Genomic DNA, 26,013 nt, shown 5'->3' with positions numbered 1-26,013 from the left:
GTCAGTCGACGAAGAGTAGAAAAATAAATGAGCAACTCATCATCGCGACGTAAAAAGAAAAAAGAGTTGTAAAAAATTTTTATTACTAATTTTTGTTGTCTAAAAAATTAGTTTATTTATCTAAAATGTGAAAAAATTTTAGTTCGCGAATTTCCGAAGTCTATGAAAGTGTTATAGAAGTGGAAAATTGCAATCATAACGAATTATAGCAAAAAGAATAAAAGTGGAAAAAAGAGAAGAAAATTTTTCAAAACAAAAACAATTTTTTGTGAGAAAAATAAGGAAAAAATTTAACGATATTCAGTAAATGGTAATGAAAAAATAGTGATTTTTAAATTAAATTGATAAATAAAGTATTCATATCAGTGACATAATCAACTTCCCGTCATGTAAAATCACATGAGAAGGATTATTTTTATTCATTCGATGAAAATATTTTTCCACGCGCCGCACGCTTCATGAAATTTTTCGTAAAATTTTATGCCTACAAACAACAAATTTTGTATATAAAATGCTTTATATTGGCATCTAGGACATTAAAATAAGTGAAAAGTGGCAAAAATTGATTAAAAATGTACAAAAATGACAAAAATTCATATAAATGACATAGAGAGACACACATTTTACAACAACAAATGCCAGCCCCATTTTTTATTTTCTTTCGTCGCGCTCTTTCCATTTCACTTACACATTCCAAGCGCGGCTTAAAAGAGAAGAGAAAGAGAAAAGGAGAGAGAAAGAGAGAGTGAGAGAGTGAGCAAAAGAGATAGGGAGAAGAATAGAAGAAAAAAAAAAGTTGTAAACAACGACGTAAAATTTACGAGTGTCTAATAATTTGTGTATGCGTCACAAAAATTACAATATATGTAGAATACAAACGCACACAGTTGTACAACTAGTCAAGTGAGTGAGGTATTATTATATTCTACTAGACAACGATGAAAGACTATGAGTGAGATAGTGCAAAATTAAAGCAATAACAATTCACCACAATGTGTAGTTTTTCTTCGATGAAAATATAGGAAATATGTGCCATATACCCTTGAGAATTTTATGGTCAAATAATTTCTTTTGCTTTTTTGTATAACGTGACTAATTGAAAAACATTTCATTTTCTTCTTTTATACTGTTTTGTGTTGTGTTGTGTCGAATATATATACCAAAACGTTATTTGGTGACTTAAAAAATTCTCAAGAAAAATTTAAAGGTTTTTGATAAATAAAGAATGCATTGATAAAAGCTAATCAGCTTTTGCAACACATAAGAGAAATTATTTAGAAGTACAATTTCAATTTTTTTATCAATGGAATTTAAAAAAGAAAAACAGCAAAACAACAACAACGTCAAAAGTATTTTTCATTCATAAAACCTCGGGAATGGAATGTCGGATTTTTTTTTCACTTACTACTATGAGATGTTCAGAAGAAGAATATATGTATATGTTGTATGTATGATTTTTATTTTGTGTCATGCAATTGTATTGGTTTAAAGCGCGGCAAAGAAATTTCTATTTTTACACACGTTCATTGAACCTGCGCTTGTGTGCGAAACGCAGACGAAACTTTCACATATATAAATATATATGAAGAAGCATTCACAGAAAATTAATTTTGGTGTTGTTGTTCTTGCTGCAGCCACATGATGTATGTATATTATACGTTGATTTTTATTTGACTGCAGATTTTTTCCTGCTTCTTATTTTTGATTCATTTCGTATTGAGCAAAGAATAATTCGCGTGTGCATTTGCTGATTAAAACGAATTATATTTTCAGAGCAAAGATCTAGTATGTATTAATGGGCATTAAACTTTTTTTTTTCTGAATCAAAAATAAAGACACTCACAAAAAAATATGCTGTATGTTAAAATTTTTTTTTTTTTCTTAAAATTGCTTTTTCATCACTCAGATAAGCACTGCGGTTAAATACTGTATAGACTTTTGTAACATTAGTCATTCGTTTGATACATAAAGCAACTTTAATTCACAAACAAATAGGATTACATGCGCACTTTCTTATAATATAATAATAATAATTAGTAAATATGCTGATCAGAATTATTATAAACAACATTTGAGGAATTGAGACTTTATATTTCTTCAATGAAATCACGGCCTTAGAATTGTTGAGTATTTATTTTAGCTTAGTTCTTATCAAAAAGATTAAAATTTTACACGACATCAACATAACGTAGATTATCTACAACTTCAGTCTTCAGCGCTCTGTTATTGAAACATTGCGTATATAAATTCTATTCTTGTTTTTAATTTTGGCTACATTGAAAAAGTGTTGTTGTAAAATCAAGCAAAACATTGTAAATCAGGTAATTCCGCGGAAAATAATGTCAAATTTTACAATAGTAAATGTTTTTTTAAACTAATTTTTTGTGTGCTTACTTTTTTCTCTACATCACTTAGTTCCAAAAGAGGAAAAATAGAACTATCGTCACACAAAATACGTCATGTACTCATGTGCTTCATACTGATCACACATTTCTTATTATTGAATAAGTCAATTTTACAGTAAGACACAAAATATATCCAGTGATAACGTATCGCGTGAAACACTCTAGTGTAAATATTTTAACTTCAAAATTTACTTTTTTCAAAGTCATAATAAGTGTTTTTTTTTTTGATACTGAATTGAATGGCTATTTAAAAGGAAATTTCCATTTAAATCCTTTGAATTTTGTGCAAGTGCATGTGGAACTAACTAGTTATGAATCGAAATTATTATGACTCATGGTTTGTTTATTGCTAAAGTTTGTATAATTTCATGAAAATATTGCTTACTCGAAACTTTAAATGGCTATTGTTACAAAATATTATTATTTTCCAAAAATAAAATTCAACAACCTCGAATCAAATGTAATACTTATTAATCGTGAATTTCACCATCAATTTTAATATATGTTGATATTTAAAGGTATAATTTGCGATCTATTTTTCAAATCAGAATTTTTACCATTGCTAATAAATTGTGTCCATTAAGATTACATTTCGAATCAGTTAAATAATTTTCAATAAAAGTTAATCAGTAAATTAAAATTTATTAGAATGTAAATTCTACAAAAAACACTGAGAACAACGAATGAGAAAAAGTAATATTTGTCAATATAAAAATTGTATATAATTGTAATGTGATACTTGGTTCCCGAGTGGCACAATTGAAATAGCCGCTAAAGCTATTTTGTTAACACCAAATTGGAACCCCATCCATGTGGCATGTCCATATGGTAGACAAATTTAGGACCTTCCTAATTTGTGTGGCTCGGGGTTGAAATATAAATTAAATGCTTGTAAGGCACTGCATTAATGATATAAACATATCTGCGCATTTTATTTTTAAAATAAATACAAAGTAAACTCAATATTGCATGATCATCCCTTATTTACATTTGAGTAATACATAAATTAAATAATAATAACTTCATAATATTTAAATTATTAAATACACTTTTGATTATGTATACATAAAATCGTCTCATTCACGCACGCATACAGGTATATTGTGTCTCAGTAGTGAATTTTTTTTTATTCATTCTCCTTCTCTCGCACACAGAAAATTTTTTTCTCACGAGAACATTTTGTTTTCTTATTATTGCGACGTAAAACATTTTTCTTCCTTTCAAGCTCTTTTTTTTATATATCAAATCGTAAGTGATGATGATAAGTACAAAAAAAATCAAAACAAATAATGAATTTGCCATTTAAGAGTAAAAAGAGTAGTAATAGATATTTTAAGAAGTGATAATGTCCCAAGAAGTGATTAACGAACAAATTATATCAGTGAATGTGGTTTTTAGTGGAGTGCATTTTGAAAAAAGTAATGACCTTAAAAATTCAATTTATTTTTCATGAAAAAAAAAAAAATCTCACAATCGTCCCAAAAAAACAGAAATGAAAATTGTGCTTCGAGACGATTGCAGATCAGATTCAATTAAAAACTGAATACAGCGTGGGCTGCACATGGTCATTCTCGAGATTGTTTTCTGTGCTGTTCTCCCTTCAAAATAAATAAATTTAATCAAATTTCTTCAATTGATTGATATAATTCTGAATTTTAATTGCTTGAAAATGTCAACAATTTGTATCAATCAATTTAAAGAATGTGTTCAGAATATGATTTAAAAAAAAGTCTGTCTGAGGAGCTTCGCACGAGCCCTTTATTCTGTAATCACGTGTAAAACTATACATTTTGTAATTTTCCATGCACTTCACTATAAAAACAACAGTAATTGCCATGTGAATTAAAAAATGCGTTTTAATTATGACTAGGATGTCTAATACTTATTAGAAAAAAAAATACAATGAATCTATTTTAAAATCTTGTTTTTATTTTTTATTATTTCAAAATCTATCTGTACACTAAACTAAATATATATAGACATAAAAAAAAATCGTCGTGTCGAGTCATTTCCATTCGGATGAAAAATATAAGTATAATCATTTGCTCGGACAAACAACCCTCAATGTGTCACAAATTTTTCTTGTCGTATATTCTCAAAAGATATATATATAAGATCAAAACGAATACATATTTTCAATCTTTGCATGGCTAAGGTCATGATCTCATATCGCAAATTACGCTACTCACCCAATCAATCTCTAATATTGACAAATTGATTGCGCTATAGTTGTTGAATATTTAAAGCGCACAACAATAAGTGAATGTTTTGTATTTGAGCTTACTGCCACATGTGTAATTAAATAAAGCGCATTTAGAATTGGAGATATTATAATGACGCATATAATGAACTAAATTAAACAGTGATATGAATTCTTAATTAAAAATTTATCATACAAAAAAACCTTAAATTAAGTAGAAACTTGTGACTCAATAATATATGGACAAATTGTTGTCTCTCGATTAACAATTTAATGAGAAAAGTTGATATATATATTCACTTGTCGCTCAGTTATTTTTTTCGAGTTGAACTTATTTTTTTTTCATTTTTCATTTTGTTCTACAGGAGATCGGGAGATTGAACAAGTCTCTACAAAAGCTGAGAATATTGTAACATATTTCTACTGTCATTTACCATCTCTTCTTATGATAATTGCTATACATGAATTATCGGAAAATAAAATAAGGATAGTAAAAATTTAGTGATAAAAATGAGTGTCAAAAGATAGTAAAATTTCATGGAATGATGAAAAGAAACTGGAAAAGTTGAATGATGATGGAAAACTTTCAAAATTTTAAAGAAAAAAATCAGTTTTGGCTTAAAAAATTAATAAATTGTTACATTAAAGTCTAGGATACAAATTAAAAACGAAAAAAAAAAAAAAAATCTTAAGGAATATTACATAGTGAATCATTAAAATCATTAAAATAAAGGAATAAAAAACAAAACAAAAAGTTAAAAATGTCATCAGCCATCAATAATCACGACTACACATCATATCATCTACCACGTGGATATTTTAAGAGAAGAAAACCACCTGATTATAGTGATGATGAAGGCAATGAAAATTCAACATGTCCACCATCATTACATAAAAGTAGTTATAGCATAAGATGTAGATTTAGTGATAAGGGACATGTAAATAAGAGTTTTCTTCTACTGTGCACATTACTAACTTTAATTTTAACAATATTGATCAATGGTGTTGCGGGTGATGATCGATTGAAGAGAGCTATTGAAGAAGAAATGCTTTCAACACCAAATCCCCCAGCATTGCCAAACGATGGAAGTAAGTACAAATTTACAATTATTCATAATAATTTGATTAAGTTTAACGTCCTTTTCTGAGGTGCATCATCATGCAGATTAGTTGCTTCGTGTATCTGAGAAATGTAGTTACATTTTGCTGAACTTGAAAATTATAAAGCTGTGAAATATTTAGAAGTTCCTTATTATAGTATTCGATTAAATCATAATCATAATTAAATTTAAATTTGATTTAAAATCTATTGAAATTGATGTTGACGAACAAAAAAAGTTCAAGATATTTGACATGAAAACACAATATTAATATGAGAAACAATGTCAGTATAATTTAGTCCAACAAATGGAATCAGTTAAAAATCATATTTTGCATTCGAAGGCTTCATAGAGTTTAGATGTCAATAAAGTACATTAAAAATTTAAAGATTTTTTAACATTTCCCATTCTTAATTGGATGTTGAAGCTAATTGCTAACGCAGATATCAGATACATTGCATTGTGCATTTATAGTCATACTTTACAAAACAAAAAATAATAAAATAAGAGTGTAAAAGTGAGAAAAATATTGTTTACAATTTTTCTTTTGTTTGCTCACAAAACTTGGCTTAAATTTATTGCGATGCAAATTGTGCACACTCATAAACAAAATGACCACTATTAATAATAGTTGGATTTTCTCCAATGTTATCGCACTTCCAGAATCCCCTAAATGTTTGCGATCCATATCAAAAAACTTCAATCTACCATCCACATCCCTAAAAAAATCATGGCTTCACTCCTGTTCAGTGAATAAAAATCAAAAAATATTTGGATTCACCCAAATTGGCAAACTATAGGCTAAAGTCGATAACCTTATGATAAACTAGTGAGCTGAGGCACAATGATTACCCATCACTGGAATTAATAATTAACATATCTCACTAATGAATTTATTAAAATAGCTCGAAAAAAATCAGTCATAAAAAATGAATTTTCCTTCGACTAGCAATGCATAGTAAATAAAAACGATGATTACTGAATCACACTGAATCAGTTGTTTTTTGTTTTCATAAATTGCAAAAATTTTGTTGTGTGTGATTTTTATTTTCTTGAGAAAAAACAATGCAGTGCAAGCTGAAGGGATGAAAACTAGGCACAATTTAATTCAACTAGGCAAATAATTATCAAATCAACTGAACCACTACTTATATATTACTAATAGAGTAACTTGACTAAAATGCTGATTCTGAAACACAATAATATTTATTTAAAGTATATCAAATAATTGTTTTGTAAAGTTCGTAAGCATAAATGCTTGATTACTTTTATTCATTTATTTCCTCAACAAAACAATTAGCAATTAAGTAATTATTTTATACTTTTTTTCATTATTTCTTCTAGTTTGTAAATCTATCGATGCGAGATTCGATTTGGTAAAAATTCATGCGTTAGCAGGATGTCGAGTTGTAGAGGGATCTGTAACAATACTTCTCATGGACGAAATTACAACAAAAGATGTCGCCAATATAACATTTCCTGATCTTGTCGAAATTACCGGTTATTTGATGCTTTATCGAATCGGTGGCTTTACGAGTCTAGATCAATTATTTCCAAATTTGGCCGTCATTAGGGGAAAAGATTTATTTAAGGACTATGCGCTTATTATTTACGAGATGCTGGAGTTATCGGAAATCGGTCTTAAAAATTTATTGGAGGTCGAGAGAGGAAATGTGAGAATTGAGAAAAATGAGCAAATGTGTTTCACACATACAATTCAGTGGAAAAAAATTATCTCTATGTATGGCGAACCTTATCTCGAGGTAATATTTTCTTATAGATTTTAAAGATGAACAGCAGATTAAAATTAATTTTTCATTAATTCATAGAAAAATAAGTTGCCGTCTCATTGTGCAAATTGTCCATCTGAAAATTGCCCAAAATCACTTGATGGAAAGACAACATATTGCTGGAGTGTTAATCATTGTCAGCGATTATGTACCAACTGTGAACCAGGTATCTCTTGTTCACCAAACGGTACATGTTGTGACAAAAACTGTATTGGAGGATGTCAAGATGGCCAAAAATCACAATGCGTTGCATGCAAAAAGTTTTCTTTAGGAAAATATCCAGATATTAAGTGTGTGGATTCATGTCCTAATGGTACATATGCTGTAAGTAAAATGATTAACTTTAATTGACTTTAATTTAAAATATTTATTGTTTATTTTTGTGCATATTTATAGTATCTCGAACGGCGTTGCTTGTCGAAAGATGAATGTTACGATTTGAACACATCAAACCCTACAGATAGCAGTGTATCCAGTCCTGAGCATCCATTTATTCCATTTGACGGAAGATGCATTCGTGAATGTCCACCAAGATACACAAAACATGGAACTGGAAAGGAAATGACATGCAAACTATGTAATGAGACGTGCCTAAAGCGATGTGTTGTCAAAACAATTGTTGATTCCATTGAAACAGCTCAAGCTCTAAAAGGATGTTCTATTATTGATGGACCACTTGAAATTCAAATTCGTGGTACCGCCAAAAATCCAGAATCAGGGAAAAATATTGTTAAGGAACTTGAAGCATCACTATCAGATATAGTGGAAATCAATGAGTACCTTAAAATTGCTCGTTCTCATCCAATTCTGTCAATGTCATTTCTGAAGAATTTGAAAAAGATTCATGGAAAACGTTTGGAAGGAGGCAGAAATGCTCTTGTCGTTTGGGAAAATCATAATCTACAAGAACTCTGGGATGAATCACAAAAAATTGAAATTCTAAACGGAAAACTATTTTTCCATTTTAATCCAAAGCTTTGTTTCTATAAAATTGAACAACTTGCCAATAAGAGTGTAACACCAAATACAAATCTTTCAACAATTATTGAAAACTATGACACAGCGAAAATATCAAATGGCGATAAGACACCATGTAACGTCACACCATTAAATGTTACTGTAGAGCATATTTATCCACAAGCTGCACTTCTTTCTTGGGATCCGTTGAAGGTAAACTATTCAAAAAATTCAGGATAAACTGATCTTTATAATCTGAAATCTTTTAATTTATTTCATGGACACTCTAAAGTTGGAAGATGAACGATCACTGCTGAACTATGTTGTGTTCTATATCGCAGCACCGTATGCTAATGTCACACTATGGGATGGACGAGACGCATGTGGAAATGATGGTTGGAGTGTAGAGGACGTAAACGACTTCTCTCATAGTGAAAAAATATCACAGCCATTAACAAAATTAGAACCATATACACAATATGCATATTATGTTAAAGCATATACCCTTGCGACAGAAAAAACTGGCGCACAAAGTGAAATAAGTTACTTTACAACAAAGCCCGATATGCCTGATCTTGTGAAAAAGTTTAAAGCGATACCACTTGGACCTGATCGTATTGAAGTTACATGGGAAACATTGAAAAAAGTTAATGGTCGGTTGAAAAATTATGTATTAAGAGCAAAAGCCGTCGACCAAAATGAAAACCTAAGATTTCAACGAGATTATTGTAAAGAACGTAAGTAGTTTAAAATGACTGTAGTTCCTGGATCATTAGACTAAATCAATTTATATCATTACAGCTCTTGATACATCTGTTAATCCTCAAACACCAGCAAAAGATACAACAAAAGATACACCAAAATTGCCATCATTAATTGCTCCAGATGGAACATGTGACTGTAAAGCATGTTCATCAAAATGTGACAAACAAACCCCACACAATATTGAAGATCGTCAATCAGCAAATGATTTTGAAGATCAAATTCAAGACTTTGTATATGTTCGTCATCAAGACAATGAATTTGAAGCTTTCCCGAAAGATCGAGCAAAACGTCAAGTTAATGATGAATTTCCTGAAAAGTTAGCAGAACCAACTCCCCCACATATTGATCCTGATACTTTAAGGAACACAAGTGACTTTTTCGATGATGAAATAATGCCCACTCAGGTATCGTACGAGATTAAAGGCCTTAAACATTATACGACTTATGCAATTAGTATTCGTGCATGTCGAGATAAAGAAGATGATGAAGTTGAATCACCAGATTCACATGCTTGTGGTCATGAAGTCAATTATTATGCAACGACATTTAGGGAACCATCAAATGATGATATTCCTGGTTTTACTACTGAAATCTTACCGAATGCATCAACGACTGATGTAGTTGTTAGATGGGATTCGCCTAAAGATCCTAATGGTCTTCTTTTAACATACACGATTCGATATAAACGTGTTGACATTGATCACACAGTTTCCCAAACAAGATGTGTTTCATACAACATGCTAAATAATTCAAATATTTTCGTGATTAGAGCATTAACGCCAGGTAATTATTCCATCGATGTTATGGCCACATCACTGGGTGGTAATGGAAACTACACAAAATCAAAGTACGTGGTGATTAAAGAACATGGAGCATTTAATATGTGGTATATTATTGGAGGACTTTCTTTGGTCTTCGTCGTATGTGTTGTTGTTCTGTTCTACTTCTTTAAACGTATGTACATAACATCAATATCAAGTATGAAGATAATTGCTACTGTTAATCCTGATTATGCGGGTGTAACATATCGACAAGATGAATGGGAAATTCCTCGTGATCAAATCATTCAGTTGCAAGAATTGGGATGCGGAAGTTTCGGTAAGTTTTATGACTTTTTATCAATACACTAAAAATATTAATTTTTTTTTTAAAATTATTCCAGGTATGGTTTATGAAGGCATAATAAAGGATTTCAAAAATACTGGCGAAGAGGTGAGATGCGCCATAAAGACAGTAAATGAAAGTGCAACTGACAAGGAACGAATAAGCTTCCTAAATGAAGCATCAGTGATGAAACAATTTGACACTTCGCATGTTGTACATTTACTTGGTGTTGTTTCACAAGGCCAGCCAATATTTGTCATTATGGAACTGATGGCAAATGGCGATTTAAAAGGTTATTTACGCTCACATAGACCTGAGTATGATAACGGTACTGAACCATCTCCTCAACCACCGACGTTAAGGAGAATATTACAAATGGCAATCGAAATTGCCGATGGAATGGCATACTTAGCTGCTAAGAAATTTGTACATAGAGATTTAGCAGCAAGAAATTGCATGGTGGCAGAAGATTTAACCGTCAAAATTGGTGACTTTGGCATGACCAGAGATATTTATGAGACAGATTATTACAGGTAAGTTCTGAATAACATTTTTGAGGAACTAATGAATTTATATATTTTCTTTTTTTGTTTATAGGAAAGGCACTAAAGGTCTTCTACCAGTTAGGTGGATGGCACCAGAAAGCTTAAAAGATGGCGTATTTACATCAAGTAGTGATGTATTTAGCTATGGCGTTGTTGTTTGGGAAATGGCAACGTTAGCATCGCAACCATATCAGGTATGATTATAATGATTACTTCAATTTTAGTATGTCTACAATTTTAATATTACAGGGACTGTCAAACGATCAAGTATTACGATATGTTATTGAGGGTGGTGTTATGGAACGTCCAGAGAATTGTCCGGACAAGCTTTATGAACTGATGAGGCGTTGTTGGCAACACCGACCCTCAGGAAGGCCATCATTTATGGAAATTATTGCAATGCTTCTTGAAGATGTAAACAGTAGTTTTCAGGAATTAAGCTTCTTTCATTCACCTGTAGGCCAAGATATTTGGCATCAAATGAATCAAGGTGAATTAGCAGTTCTTGTAACAGATGATGTTACAACGCCATTAAGGCAAGATGAGGAAGAGACTTCAAGTATTGATGGGAATCACTTCCTTATGGAAGAAGTGAATAGTAATCATCATCATCATCATCGACTTGATGATCTTTAATTTCCACTTTTGAATTTTTAAATATTTTTTTATCTCGCTTAAACGCCGAAAATATGACGAAGAAGATAATATAAAAAAAAAATTATAATTGATATGTGTGAGAAGCAAAATTTATATTTCGGAAAAATTAAAAAAAAAAAAATCATAACGTTTTTGTATACAAAAAGAACCTTTTTTGAAAGAAAAAAAAAAATCAAACAGTGCACAATCGTCAAAAAATTTCATGGGAAGGAAATGTTTATAATGAAAATATATAGTTAGTTTAATATCTTTTTCTAGCCTTTCAATACTTTAGCTGAAATTTTTTTGTTCTTTTCTGTTTGCTTTATTTAAAGATAACTTTTACAAGGGATAATGTTGATTGAGGTCGATTGATTGAGATTAAATGGACGAAAAAAGATCTTTATTTTTCATTTTATTTTATCAATTTAAAATCATCCATAATAATTCGAATTAATTCAGCCAAAAAAAAAAAAGTTTCATTATTCTTTTTTAATCATTAAAAAATCAGGAATATGGCTAATAATCATATTAAACAGAATGCAATTCTCATTATCTCGATCGATTGATCTCAAAGCAATTAAAAAATCTTGATAACTTGTTTTTACTCTAATAATATTTCAATAGAAATTAGATCAAATTTTTTTAAAATTAATTCTTTTTTGTTGTTTTTAATATATTAATGTAAATGAAGTGTATGATGTAGGAAGACGGAGAAGAAAAAAAATGATGCGAGTGTCAAATGTTGATGCCGCTAATTTGTTAATAACGCCAATAGCACTTAAATAGAATTTAAAAAAAATGAAAATTACACAAAAAACCCACCTAATTTAAAATAGAGTTTAATTGAACAAAGAATGAATCATTTTAGTCAATAGATATTAATAATTGAAACATATCATCACACATTAATTTACAATACTAATCTACCATCTAATGGATGAAAAATTGGTTTACCCAAACATTTTATCTTGTGGTTAAGAGAGTGAAAATTGATTTTTCATCAATTAGAAAACCATGTAATTGGACAGACTGCTTTAAAATATTTTTTCTTTATGTTCTGTGACATAAACTTTGACACTCCACATTAATACTGAATATTCTTATTTGAGATATTTTTACTTCAATTTTTATTTAATATTTTTTTATTTTATTTCCAATGGAATAGGGAAAATTTTATGTGAAATGTTGAAGCTGGAAAAAAACTAAATTTTGTCTTATTATTGGGATACGATTAATTTGTAGTTTTTCTAACTTTTAAAAAAATGAATTCATAATATTAAACAGAATATATTCAATAATGAAGTTACGGAAGATACAGGAATACATTCATAGAAATTTTTCAGTTTCCTCCTGGTATATAATCTCTGTCATTAAATTGTTTAAATTCAAAAAAAAAAAAGTTAATTAATTACTCCGACTTGTGCATCTGACTATAAAAATCTCATATAGTAGTTTATACTTCTAAATTTCCATGTAAATACTATAAACATTTTTAAATTTGTAGAGATAAGAGATTATTGACAAATGAATGGCGAGATTCAATTCCCGAGTAATCAATGTATTACTCTGAGTATGAAAAAAGATAGAAAAACTACAAAGAAATATGAATCCCTGAAATGCTAATTTCAAATAAGAATTTAATTTCAGTTGAACAAATATCTTATCGATTAAAGAAGTAAAAATAAATGTAATGGAATAAAATATTCTTAATCGGAATGTTAGAAAAATTGGATGGTGCAGATGAGCTAGATTTAGAAATTTTATGATAATTCTTTGAAGATGTCCTAATATGTATTTCTGATTGCTTTCAATAAGATATACATATAATGACATCTTCAAATATCCTAAATAAATTTCTAAAAGTTTCTAAGTGTAGATAAAAAAAGGCATCAGTTTGAGATAAATTAGTTGAAATTTTTTGCATAGCACTGTTGTTTAGTTTTAATTAAAAAAGTTTTTCGAATGAGTTTCAAAAAACAAAAAAATAAAAACTGATAAGAAAAACATCAACGGATAATGCAAGAAAAATTACCATAAGATTAGTTTTATACATAAATTGCGTGTGCTAACATTCGAAAGTAAATTTATAAATGAGAAAAAAAATTATGAAAAAAAAAATATTATTCACAATTTATTTTTTGCACAAAAAACAAGAAGGAAAAAAAGATGTAAAGAATATACTTTCTAATAGATGTGACTGAGTTTCCCTTCCTAGTAAAAATAAACAAAATGAGAAAAAGTTAAAATACATACATTCAGTTCAAATCAAAATCCATTTTTAGTATTGAATTTTATCTTTATCTTTAATTTAAACGAAAAAAAGCTTTAATAAATCAGAAAAAAATGACAAACGAATCAATTGACTTTTATTCTAATCTTAGCAAGCAATCTAATCAAAGGGGATCGGCGGCGGAATTTCACTTCGATTCCTAATTATTTTAATACATTCTGTGATCATGGCTTGAGACTTCGATAAATTGGTCACTTGTTCTTTTCGGAATTATATCCGAGTGGACAAAAACTTGTTAGAACTAATCATTAACTTGTTGAAATGTTCCTCTAACAGGCAAAATGTAAGCTCATAAAAACATGATCTTCTTACATATATGTACTTGTTGAGTATGCTTATGAGCGCTACTTTAGGAATGTTCTGCTCTTGAGAGCACGTTCTTTGTCTGCTAGGGTACGGTTTGTACTTAGACTTCAGACAATATATCATCAATAGAGTGGTTCTGGATTCCACAATAAACTACACTTATAAGTCTACTAAGTGCAGAAGTCTGGTGCACCTTCACTCGTTAAACAATTATTAGCTGCAAAACGCTAATAAAGAAATGAGGAATTGGTAGATCTAAAAAAAACTAAATTTCACAAAATATGTAATAAAAAATATATTCTGTATTATTTATCAAAGATTAATTTCAATTTTATGCGTTACTAACAAATTCAACATTATTTGACCCAAATATACCCCAAAATATTAATCTAATGTGTAAATATCATTGCGATCCAGAAATAATAGCTCTCTTACAATCTGGATAACATTCCACCAGCAGCAGCAATAGTTTCACCTGTCATGTAGCTTGCATCATCTGAAGCTAAGAATGCAACTACTCCAGCAATTTCATCAACTTTACCTAATCTCTTCATTGGTATCATTTGAATTGTTGTTTCTTTTGCAGTTTCAGACTCATATAATGCTGATGAAAATTTCGTTTCAATTACTCCTGGAGCTACACAATTTACTCTGATATTGTCATTAACAACTTCTAGAGCTAAAGCTTTTGTTAAGCCAAATAATGCAGTTTTGGATACAGAATATGCTCCTAAAAGATCAAAGGGTTGATATCCTCCAATGGAACTGACAAATATGATTGATCCACCCTTGCTTTCTTGAAGAAAAGGTTTTACTTCCTTAGATAGTAAGTAAGCAGCCTTTACATTGACATCAAATATTTTGTCCCATGCCTTTTCTGATGTTTCAGTGACTGATCCAACTTCAGGATTTACAGCTGCATTACTTACTAAACAATCTATTCTTCCAAATGCTTCAATAGCTGTTTTAAATAATCTCTTACGGTCTTCGGAATTTCCAACATGACATGATGTTCCAATAACATCCTTTACTCCTTGACTTTTTAAAGCTTCTACTGCATTATCTACACTTTTTTGCTTTCTAGAGCTAACAACAATTTTACCTCCTTCAATTCCAAGCCTTTGTGCTATAGCAAAACCAATTCCTTCTGTTGAAGCTGTTATAACACAAACTTTTCCATCCAAACGCCTTCCAATATTTTTCGACATTGTTGAAAGTGACCGTCTAAACATTACAATAATATATACTAAAACTTGAACTTTACACCTGAGAAAAAGATTAAACCATTATCAACAACAATATGTGTTGCCAGATTCCCTTAAAACGTCATAACATTTTAAAAATTACAAAACCGTTACAGATTTTTACTGAAAGCATCTCGCAACCATTTATTTGGTTGTTGCTCTGAATTATTCTATGATAATATCTTAAAATATTATGATTTTCGCTTTCATATGATCCAGTCATAGATTGCTAGAACTAGTGTTCACATAGCAGCATTTAGCAAAGTGATTTAATGATTAGGAGATTGATAGAAATAAAAATTCATAAAATATTTAAAATTGTTTAAATAAATAAACAAAAGCCTGTAATAATGTAGAGATTCAAAAAATAATTTTTTTCTGACGTGACATTTTGAAATCCTAATATCTTCTAAACGATAAACTCTGCTGACACCAAAATCGATTAAAAAAATACAAATTCAGTGAATTTTCAGATTTTTGGTGGTCTTGAAAAATCGATCATTTATACTGAAAAAGACCGTTCAAATGAAAATGTAGAATGATGTAGGAATTTATGCACGTTCACCACGGATACGACGGGCAAGTTGGATGTCCTTTGGCATAATTGTGACACGCTTGGCATGGATGGCGCACAAGTTTGTGTCTTCGAATAATCCGACGAGGTAAGCTTCAGATGCTTCTTGTAAAGCCATGACTGCTGATGATTGGAAACGCAAGTCAGTCTTGAAATCCTGAGCGATTTCACGAACAAGACGTTGGAATGGCAATTTACGGATCAACAATTCAGTTGATTTTTGGTAACGACGGATTTCACGAAGAGCGACTGTACCTGGACGATAACGATGTGGCTTCTTTACTCCTCCGGTTGCTGGTGCTGATTTACGGGCAGCCTTTGTTGCCAATTGTTTACGTGGTGCCTTTCCACCAGTTGATTTACGAGCTGTCTGCTTTGTACGAGCCATTTTATTTTTGAGGATTTACTTTTCGATTTGAAATACAAACGAGAAATGATGCGAGAGCGAGAAATGAGTCCCCTTTATATATGATTACTATGGCGCGCATATGTGTTTATGTGGTGGGGAGAGACAAATTCAGGGGAAACGAGAAATTTTTCATCATTTTGTTGAATATCATTTAATTTAATTAATTAAATATTTCGAATTGTTATCAAAAAGTTTCATATTGTTTTGATCCAATTATTAAGGTGCATAAAATTTATTAAACTATTTGAAATGACAGGAATTTGATGTAAAACTGATGAGAGAGGGGAAGGTGAGAGAATGTATATAAAGAGAGTGAATTTCATGAATTGGAATCATTCAAGTTTTACGTTTTCTCGTGTAAACAAGTAAGAATATATTAAAAATACAAAATGACTGGACGAGGTAAAGGAGGAAAAGGTTTAGGAAAAGGAGGCGCAAAGCGTCATCGTAAAGTTCTTCGTGATAACATCCAAGGAATCACAAAACCAGCTATTCGCCGTTTGGCTCGTCGTGGTGGTGTCAAGCGTATCTCAGGCTTGATCTACGAAGAAACCCGTGGTGTCTTGAAAGTTTTCTTGGAAAATGTCATCCGTGATGCAGTCACTTATACTGAACACGCCAAGAGAAAGACAGTCACAGCTATGGATGTCGTCTATGCATTGAAACGCCAAGGACGTACTCTCTACGGTTTCGGAGGTTAAATTACTTCAATCCATTATCATCAACAACTTACATCAAATGGTCTTTTTCAAGACCGCAATTTAGATTATTAAAGAAAATTATTTTTTTTATTCGCATATTCTTATTGATCCAATAAAAGTTCTTATCTTATTTAAGTACCTGAATAATTTATTATATTTATGCATTTTATCGAAATTCTAATGCTTTAATTTTGGTTGGAAGTACAGTATTGAAGACGATACAGAAAATTCATAATTTATATATGTCATTTGAAATGTCAGTAACGTATTTTTGAGTTTTGAAAAACATTTAACGGATTTGGTGATTTCAAAAATAAACGATATTCCATTCGTAATTTAGTACTATCTGACTGTAAACAAACGATAAATTAAATTTAATTAAATATTTTGTAAGTTTCATGTGAGAGATTTTTAATAATAGATGCCGAATTCAAAATATTCTTCTGCATTGGAAACTGATCAGCTTCAATACTAAGTAAATATTGCACAATAAGTATATTTGAAATGAAGCCTAAATTTTATCAGAACGACATTTAGCAAACTAAAGCTTTGTTCAGCTTGATTCTGTAGAACAACAGGACATAACTTTTATTTTAATAAAAAAATTGCGTCAATTTAATATTATCAGGAGTTCATGAACTTCTTTTATTTATATTACGATTATTCCAAGATTATTTTAGAAAATCTCACATAACTAATAGTTTGTAATAAAAAGCTATGTAATGTATCAGGCAAGCATAAACATTTCAGTTATACATATGCATTTAAATTTAACATTCTTGATATGAATTAGATAGAATAAGAATTAATTAAATTATTTGGATTCCTAGATTAGCTTCATAATATTTTACAAAATTTTATTTGAATCGTGCTAAATAGGAAAAAATTAATTTAGATTATGAAATAAAAATAGTTTTTCTTTAGAAATTAAAATTTGTCGTCCTAAAAAGGACGGTTTATAGTTGTTTAAAGGCACATTGTTGATGAATTTAAGCTTTCTTTGATTCGGTCTTCTTTGGCAACAAGACGGCTTGGATGTTTGGTAAAACACCACCTTGTGCGATTGTGACTCCGGACAAAAGTTTGTTCAATTCTTCGTCATTACGGATGGCCAATTGCAAGTGACGTGGGATAATTCTTGTCTTCTTGTTATCACGAGCAGCATTTCCTGCCAATTCAAGAACTTCAGCAGCCAAGTATTCCATAACGGCAGCTAAATATACTGGAGCTCCAGCACCAACACGTTCACCATAGTTTCCTTTACGGAGAAGACGATGGATACGACCAACTGGGAATTGTAATCCAGCACGGCTTGAACGTGACTTTGCCTTTGCCTTAACTTTGCCTCCTTTACCACGGCCTGACATTTTTTTGATAGTTTATTTGATTTAGTTTGTACGAGAAAGTTGAAGAACCAAAGATGATTCGATACTGAGTTGAATATCAACAAATGTTCAGGTATTTATACAAAATTTGAGAGCGGGAAACATGAGAGGCGTGGTCTATGCTACATGGAGAGAGAAAATGTATATAAAGAGAGAAAAAAGTAACAAGAGTAATCAGTTGTATTCTGAATTTTATACAAAACACTTCATAAAAAATGGCACCACCAAAAACAAGCGGAAAAGCTGCAAAGAAAGCCGGAAAGGCACAAAAAGCAATCTCAAAGGATGACAAGAAAAAGAGACGTCATAAGCGTAAAGAATCATACGCAATCTACATCTTCAAAGTCTTGAAACAAGTTCACCCAGACACTGGTGTTTCATCAAAGGCAATGAGCATCATGAACAGTTTCGTCAATGACATCTTCGAACGTATTGCTGCTGAAGCCTCACGATTGGCTCACTACAACAAACGCTCAACAATCACAAGTCGCGAGATCCAAACTGCTGTTCGTTTACTCTTGCCTGGTGAATTGGCCAAGCACGCTGTCTCAGAAGGAACAAAAGCCGTCACCAAATACACATCATCCAAATAAACTGCTTTCTAAGCTGCATCGCATATCTCAAATGGTCTTTTTCAAGACCGCAAAATATTTTATGAAAAAGAAAAAAATTTTAATCAAATCAGACTGACTTATTATATTTTCTTAGATACGCAATAAACTGTTGATAATAAAATTACCAATAAATGAATCTGTATAAAGTAGAATATTTTTAAAAATAAACTTAATTAAATTAAAATTGATATGAATAAAATGAATAAATTTCCAAAAATCTATATCTGAATCTTATTTCTAACTTCTGGTTCTGCACTATATCGTTATATGAGAGATTGTTCTTTGTTCTTGATGCATATTTCTGATGACGCATTAAACTTGCATAGATAAATTAGAGAATCATAACTTTGACTCAATTGTGAAATTTTTCAATGTAAATTTTGAAGTTAAATTAACTAAAGCATGATTTGAAATAAAATTTGCAGCAAATTTGAAATTTAAAATCAGCCATGCTATACAAAAAATTCTTTCACTTACTTCCCATAGCCTGATTGAGTCTGACATTTTGTATGAAGAATTTTATAAATTAATTTAATTAATAATGTTGCTGTTAATTTGTCAAAATTGGATTAATTTAAGTATTTGACAAATTTATACAATTTGGCACCAAATAAAATTTCACAAGACATGGGTAAGTTAAAGTTAAATCCATAAAATTTTATCGCATAAATTTTCAAGCACTGAGTGCTCATCATTATTTCAGTTGGTACCTGTCCATGGTTAAGTTAATTAATATTTTGAGATTTTTGACTTGATATTATGAATCTACAATAAATAAACTTTAATTGAGTGAAAATTTCATAAAAATTGGCAAAGCGGTTCAAAAGTTATTGACAATTAATTAAAGAAATTTCTGAAATTTCTCATAAATTTTAACTTTAACAGCTGTTTTTTTGGCATTGTTAATTTAATTAAGGAAATTTAAAATCATCATTTGAGAGATTTTTCATTGTAAAATAAGATTCTAAAAAGATTTGAGATCGTTTAGTTAAAGTTTGTGAAATAATTAACAAATTTTGAGATCGACGCAGAAGTTTACAAGGGAAAATTTTCCAACAAAAATTGAGCGCGAGGCTTCGTTTCCATTCACATATCATAGTTGAGGGACCATCACATTTCTGTATTTCTCATAACATTTTCAATTTGAAAATTATTTTTATACAATCAAATCAAGTGAAATTAAATAAAAATGTCTGACACAGCAGTAGAAGTCGCACCAGCAGCAGCAGCTCCAGTTGCTTCACCAGCAAAAGCAAAGAAGGAGAAGAAACCAAAATCTGACAAGCCAAGTAAACCAAAGGCACCAAGAACTCATCCACCAGTCAGTGAAATGGTTGTCAATGCCGTTAAAACATTGAAAGAACGAGGTGGTTCATCAGTCCAGGCCATCAAGAAATTCCTTGTTGCTCAATATAAAGTTGATACTGACAAATTGTCACCATTCATCAAGAAATACTTGAAATCAGCAGTTGAAAAGGGACAATTGTTGCAAACAAAAGGTAAAGGAGCATCAGGATCATTCAAATTGCCAGCAGCAGCCAAGAAAGAAAAGGTTGTAAAGAAGGTCGCCAAGAAGGTAACTGAGAAGAAACCAAAGAAGGCTGCTGCCAAGCCAAAGAAGGCTGGTGAGAAGAAAGTCGTCAAGAAGACAATTGCCAAGAAACCAAAAGCTGCTTCAGCCACAAAGATCAAGAAGCCAGTTGCAAAGACCACAAAAAAACCAGCAGCTGCTAAGCCAGCAGCCAAAAAGGCAGCACCAAAACCAAAAGCTGCACCTAAACCAAAAGCAGCTAAGCCCAAGAAGGAGGCCAAGCCAAAGAAGGCAGCAGCACCAAAAGCAAAGAAACCAGCAGCAGAGAAGAAGCCAAAAGCTGCCAAAAAACCAGCAGCAAAGAAAGCATAAACTTAATATTTATATTTTAATAGCTGATATTCAGCAATCACCTCAAAATAGTCCTTTTCAGGACTACAAAATCTCATTCCAAAAAGAAAAATTTAATTTTTGATTACAATTTCATATTATAAATTTAGCATAGCTTTTTCTAAATAAATAAAAATTCTGTGATATTACAACTTCTAATTATAAAGTTATCATGGTTTGTGAGTGAAATTATGATTCCTAATTTTCATCCCTTTTAAATCGAGCGACAATTACCAAGAACTACTTAAAGCTGATCTTAATAATTCTTAAATCTATATTATGGACATTTTTAAAGCACATAACAATTGCAGTTTTTGATGTGTAGTACGGTAATTCAGGTTAATTTGAATGTAAGCTTCGAGAATTATTCAGTTAGTTATAAGCATCCAAGTTCCGTTCCATAAAAGCTCTCTGCGATAAATTTACGGCTCTCGTTTCTATTATTTCCAACTACATTCCATGATTTCTAATTTTTCTGTTCTCATTAGACTACACTTGAAACCGAGTATCTATTCCGAAACCTTTGAGGGTTTTGAACATTTTAAATTCAACACAATTTCGTGAACCTTGAAAAGTGAGCTATCAAGGACTTTTGCTTCTTATGTTTATATTGCAAATGACGCCATTTCAAAAGAAATATTTTTAAGGGATTCAAAGGAACTAGAATACTACGACAAGGTAATGTTGAGATCATAAAATTGACTAAAAATTTCTTCTTTTCATGTTAATATTTTTGGTGGTCTTGAAAAAGACCGTTCAAATGATAAATGAATGATTATTGATGATGATGTAGGAATTTATGCACGTTCACCACGGATACGACGAGCAAGTTGGATGTCCTTTGGCATAATTGTGACACGCTTGGCATGGATGGCGCACAAGTTTGTGTCTTCGAATAATCCGACGAGGTAAGCTTCAGATGCTTCTTGTAAAGCCATGACTGCTGATGATTGGAAACGCAAGTCAGTCTTGAAGTCCTGAGCAATTTCACGAACAAGACGTTGGAATGGCAATTTACGGATCAACAATTCAGTCGATTTCTGGTAACGACGGATTTCACGAAGAGCGACGGTACCTGGACGATAACGATGTGGCTTCTTAACTCCTCCGGTTGCTGGTGCTGATTTACGGGCAGCCTTTGTTGCCAATTGTTTACGTGGTGCCTTTCCACCAGTTGATTTACGAGCTGTTTGCTTTGTACGGGCCATTTTAGTTTTGAGTTTTTACTTTTCGATTTGAAATACAAACGAGAAATGATACGAGAGCGAGAATTAAGTCCCCTTTATATATGATTCTTATGGCGCGAATATGTATATGTGAGGTGGGGAGAGATAAATTCAGGGGAAATGAGAGAATTTCGATAAATTTATTGAATATCACTTAATTTAATTAATTAAATATTTGGAATTATCATCAAAAAGTTTCGTATTGTTTTGATCTAAAGATTTAGGTCAATAATAAGATCAAATATGATCAAATGACAGGAAATTGATGTAAGAATGATGAGAGAGGGGAAGATGAGAGAATGTATATAAAGAGAGTGAATTTCATGGATTGGCATCATTCAAGTTTCACCGTTTCTCGTGTAAACAAGTAAGAATATATTAAAAATACAAAATGACTGGACGTGGTAAAGGAGGCAAAGGTTTAGGAAAAGGAGGCGCAAAGCGTCATCGTAAAGTTCTTCGTGATAACATCCAAGGAATCACAAAGCCAGCTATCCGTCGTTTGGCTCGTCGTGGTGGTGTCAAGCGTATCTCAGGCTTGATCTACGAAGAAACCCGTGGTGTCTTGAAAGTTTTCTTGGAAAATGTCATCCGTGATGCAGTCACATACACTGAACACGCCAAGAGAAAGACAGTCACAGCTATGGATGTCGTCTATGCATTGAAACGTCAAGGACGTACTCTCTACGGTTTCGGAGGTTAAATTTCTTTCTCCATCATCATCAACACCAACAACTTACATCAAATGGTCTTTTTCAAGACCGCAATTTAAATTATTAAAGAAAATTATTTTTATTTGCTCGCATATGCTTATTGAACCAATAGTTCCTTATTATAAGTACCTGAATAAATTATATTTATGCATTTTATCGAAATTCTACTGCTTTCAAAACCATTAAAAAATAAATTGATAAATATTGAAAATATTGTCATTTAATATAAATTAACATATTTTTGAGTTTTGAAAAATTTAACGGATTTCATGATTTCAAAATTATCATGTGCACTAATGAATAGTACTATCTGATTGTAAACAAATTATAAATTTATTTTAATTAAATATTTTGTGAGTTAGCAAGTTTTTTGGAGAGCGAAGAATAATACAGTCGTCATCAGAATATTCTTCTGCACTGGAATTGGTGAGCATTTTTGAGGAAGTCTATTTTGATTATATAAGTCAATTAATTTTTAGATTTGGTTAAGTTTTTCTTTTTTTTGCATTCACAACTTAATTAAATGTTCAGAATAACTCTAAGTATATATGTTCCTACTATGTATAGCATGTCAATTTTATTTTTCAGAAGTTTGGGCTTTATCTTAGATTTTTCAAATGAATTATTATAAAAATCTAAATCGCAAAACTATAAGCTTTGTAATAAAATCTACTGCAATCTATCAGGCAAGCATAAACATTTCTGTTATATAAGTTTCTCGATATTCAACATACTAGATATGAATTAGTTCAAACTGTATTATTTGGATTCCTAGACTAGGTCAAAATATTTTACAAAAATTTTATTTAATTCGTGCTAAAAAGGATAAAGTTAATTTGAGAATAAAATAATAAAAATTAGTTTTTCTTTAGAAATTAAAATTTGTCGTCCTAAAAAGGACGGTTTATAGTTGTTTAAAGGCACATTGTTGATGAATTTAAGCTTTCTTTGATTCGGTCTTCTTTGGCAACAAGACGGCTTGGATGTTTGGTAAAACACCACCTTGTGCGATTGTGACTCCGGACAAAAGTTTGTTCAATTCTTCGTCATTACGGATGGCCAATTGCAAGTGACGTGGGATAATTCTTGTCTTCTTGTTATCACGAGCAGCATTTCCTGCCAATTCAAGAACTTCAGCAGCCAAGTATTCCATAACGGCAGCTAAATATACTGGAGCTCCAGCACCAACACGTTCACCATAGTTTCCTTTACGGAGAAGACGATGGATACGACCAACTGGGAATTGTAATCCAGCACGGCTTGAACGTGACTTTGCCTTTGCCTTAACTTTGCCTCCTTTACCACGGCCTGACATTTTTTTGATAGTTTATTTGATTTAGTTTGTACGAGAAAGTTGAAGAACCAAAGATGATTCGATACTGAGTTGAATATCAACAAATGTTCAGGTATTTATACAAAATTTGAGAGCGGGAAACATGAGAGGCGTGGTCTATGCTACATGGAGAGAGAAAATGTATAAAAAGAGAGAAAAAAGTAACAAGAGTAATCAGTTGTATTCTGAATTTTATACAAAACACTTCATAAAAAATGGCACCACCAAAAACAAGCGGAAAAGCTGCAAAGAAAGCCGGAAAGGCACAAAAAGCAATCTCAAAGGATGACAAGAAAAAGAGACGTCATAAGCGTAAAGAATCATACGCAATCTACATCTTCAAAGTCTTGAAACAAGTTCACCCAGACACTGGTGTTTCATCAAAGGCAATGAGCATCATGAACAGTTTCGTCAATGACATCTTCGAACGTATTGCTGCTGAAGCCTCACGATTGGCTCACTACAACAAACGCTCAACAATCACAAGTCGCGAGATCCAAACTGCTGTTCGTTTACTCTTGCCTGGTGAATTGGCCAAGCACGCTGTCTCAGAAGGAACAAAAGCCGTCACCAAATACACATCATCCAAATAAACTGCTTTCTAAGCTGCATCGCATATCTCAAATGGTCTTTTTCAAGACCGCAAAATATTTTATGAAAAAGAGAAAGATTTTAATCAAATCAGACTGACTTATTATATTTTCTTAGATACGCAATAAACTGTTGATAATAAAATTACCAATAAATTAATCTGTATAAAGTAGAATAGTTTTAAAAATAAACTTAATTAAATTAAAATTGATATGAATAAAATGAATGAATTTCCAAAAATCTATATCTGAATCGTATTTCTAACTTCTGGTTCTACACTATATCGTTATATGAGAGATTGTTCTTTGTTCTTGATGCATATTTCTGATGACGTATTAAACTTGCTTTGATAAATTAGAGTCATATCATAGAGTAGAATCATATGTTTTGCTCAATTGTGAAATTTTTGAAGTAAAACTCAAGTTAAATTAACTGAGAATTCAGCAGCAACTTTGAAATTTAAAATCAGCCATGCTATTCAAAAATTTTTTCACTTACTTCCCATAGCCTGATTGAGTCTGGCATTTTGTATGAAGAATTTTATAAATTAATTTAATTAATAATGTTGCTGTTAATTTGCCAAAATGGGATCTAATTTAAGTATTCGACAAATTTATACAATTTGGCACCAAATAAAATTTCACAAGACATGTGTAAGTTAAAGTTAAATCCATAAAATTTTATCGCATAAATTTTCAAGCACTGAGTGCTCATCATTATTTCAGTTGGTACCTGTCCATAGTTAAGTTAATTAATATTTTGAGATTTTTGACTTGATTTTATGAATCTACAATAAATAAACTTTAATTGAGTGAAAATTTCATGAAAATAGTTAAAGCGGTTCAAAAGTTATTGACAATTAATTAAAGAAATTTCTGAAATTTCTCATAAATTTTGACTTTAAGTGCTGTTTTTTTGGCATTGTTAATTTAATTAAGGAAATTTAAAATCATCATTTGAGAGATTTTTCATTGTAAAATAAGATTCTAAAAAGATTTGAGATCGTTTAGTTAAAGTTTGTGAAATAATTAACAAATTTTGAGATCGACGCAGAAGTTTACAAGGGAAAATTTTCCAACAAAAATTGAGCGCGAGGCTTCGTTTCCATTCACATATCATAGTTGAGGGACCATCACATTTCTGTATTTCTCATAACATTTTCAATTTGAAAATTATTTTTATACAATCAAATCAAGTGAAA

At 31.0% G+C, this 26,013-nt stretch overlaps 11 protein-coding genes across 12 annotated transcripts; 6 read left to right on the top strand and 5 right to left on the bottom strand.

Moving 5' to 3' along the window:
- The first annotated feature begins 38 nt into the window (after positions 1–38).
- LOC139094039 (insulin-like receptor) lies at positions 39–13,860 on the top strand. Of its 2 annotated transcripts, none has more exons than XM_070644920.1 (10): positions 39–310; positions 4,971–5,694; positions 7,050–7,468; positions 7,535–7,819; positions 7,892–8,665; positions 8,745–9,189; positions 9,254–10,315; positions 10,380–10,854; positions 10,919–11,060; positions 11,116–13,860. In XM_070644920.1, exons 2-10 carry the CDS (start codon positions 5,367–5,369, stop codon positions 11,500–11,502), a joined length of 4,317 nt encoding a protein of 1,438 aa, XP_070501021.1. In that variant the 5' UTR covers positions 39–310; positions 4,971–5,366; the 3' UTR covers positions 11,503–13,860. The 2 variants fall into 2 exon arrangements, with proteins under 2 accessions (XP_070501021.1, XP_070501022.1); XM_070644921.1 differs by lacking the exon at positions 39–310 and adding an exon at positions 3,684–3,823.
- Positions 13,861–14,371: 511 nt separating this feature from the next.
- Dhrs4 (Dehydrogenase/reductase 4) lies at positions 14,372–15,402 on the bottom strand. The gene has a single exon (XM_070644923.1). It carries the CDS (start codon positions 15,331–15,333, stop codon positions 14,533–14,535), a length of 801 nt encoding a protein of 266 aa, XP_070501024.1. The 5' UTR covers positions 15,334–15,402; the 3' UTR covers positions 14,372–14,532.
- Positions 15,403–15,896: 494 nt separating this feature from the next.
- Positions 15,897–16,334, bottom strand: LOC139094045 (histone H3). The gene has a single exon (XM_070644927.1). It carries the CDS (start codon positions 16,305–16,307, stop codon positions 15,897–15,899), a length of 411 nt encoding a protein of 136 aa, XP_070501028.1. The 5' UTR covers positions 16,308–16,334.
- A 346-nt stretch (positions 16,335–16,680) lies between these two features.
- Positions 16,681–17,066, top strand: LOC139094051 (histone H4). Its single transcript, XM_070644932.1, has one exon. It carries the CDS (start codon positions 16,718–16,720, stop codon positions 17,027–17,029), a length of 312 nt encoding a protein of 103 aa, XP_070501033.1. The 5' UTR covers positions 16,681–16,717; the 3' UTR covers positions 17,030–17,066.
- An 896-nt stretch (positions 17,067–17,962) lies between these two features.
- On the bottom strand, positions 17,963–18,452 carry LOC139094047 (histone H2A). The gene has a single exon (XM_070644929.1). It carries the CDS (start codon positions 18,394–18,396, stop codon positions 18,019–18,021), a length of 378 nt encoding a protein of 125 aa, XP_070501030.1. The 5' UTR covers positions 18,397–18,452; the 3' UTR covers positions 17,963–18,018.
- A 152-nt stretch (positions 18,453–18,604) lies between these two features.
- LOC139094046 (histone H2B) lies at positions 18,605–19,062 on the top strand. The gene has a single exon (XM_070644928.1). The coding sequence runs from the start codon at positions 18,630–18,632 to the stop codon at positions 19,005–19,007; it is 378 nt and encodes a 125-aa protein (XP_070501029.1). The 5' UTR covers positions 18,605–18,629; the 3' UTR covers positions 19,008–19,062.
- A 1,145-nt stretch (positions 19,063–20,207) lies between these two features.
- LOC139094043 (histone H1B-like) lies at positions 20,208–20,978 on the top strand. The gene has a single exon (XM_070644925.1). The coding sequence runs from the start codon at positions 20,218–20,220 to the stop codon at positions 20,929–20,931; it is 714 nt and encodes a 237-aa protein (XP_070501026.1). The 5' UTR covers positions 20,208–20,217; the 3' UTR covers positions 20,932–20,978.
- Positions 20,979–21,709: 731 nt separating this feature from the next.
- Positions 21,710–22,178, bottom strand: LOC139094087 (histone H3). Its single transcript, XM_070645000.1, has one exon. It carries the CDS (start codon positions 22,155–22,157, stop codon positions 21,747–21,749), a length of 411 nt encoding a protein of 136 aa, XP_070501101.1. The 5' UTR covers positions 22,158–22,178; the 3' UTR covers positions 21,710–21,746.
- A 352-nt stretch (positions 22,179–22,530) lies between these two features.
- Positions 22,531–22,942, top strand: LOC139094135 (histone H4). The gene has a single exon (XM_070645067.1). It carries the CDS (start codon positions 22,567–22,569, stop codon positions 22,876–22,878), a length of 312 nt encoding a protein of 103 aa, XP_070501168.1. The 5' UTR covers positions 22,531–22,566; the 3' UTR covers positions 22,879–22,942.
- Positions 22,943–23,769: 827 nt separating this feature from the next.
- On the bottom strand, positions 23,770–24,259 carry LOC139094134 (histone H2A). The gene has a single exon (XM_070645066.1). It carries the CDS (start codon positions 24,201–24,203, stop codon positions 23,826–23,828), a length of 378 nt encoding a protein of 125 aa, XP_070501167.1. The 5' UTR covers positions 24,204–24,259; the 3' UTR covers positions 23,770–23,825.
- A 151-nt stretch (positions 24,260–24,410) lies between these two features.
- LOC139094133 (histone H2B) lies at positions 24,411–24,869 on the top strand. Its single transcript, XM_070645065.1, has one exon. It carries the CDS (start codon positions 24,437–24,439, stop codon positions 24,812–24,814), a length of 378 nt encoding a protein of 125 aa, XP_070501166.1. The 5' UTR covers positions 24,411–24,436; the 3' UTR covers positions 24,815–24,869.
- The last annotated feature ends 1,144 nt before the right edge of the window (positions 24,870–26,013 follow it).

The sequence above is a fragment of the Chironomus tepperi genome, unplaced genomic scaffold (genome assembly GCF_022539635.2).
Source record: "Chironomus tepperi strain 1889 unplaced genomic scaffold, CSIRO-AGI_Ctep_v1 contig_349, whole genome shotgun sequence".
In the NCBI taxonomy this organism is placed as follows: Eukaryota; Metazoa; Arthropoda; class Insecta; order Diptera; family Chironomidae; genus Chironomus; species Chironomus tepperi.
This window is presented reverse-complemented; position numbering and strand designations above follow the sequence as displayed.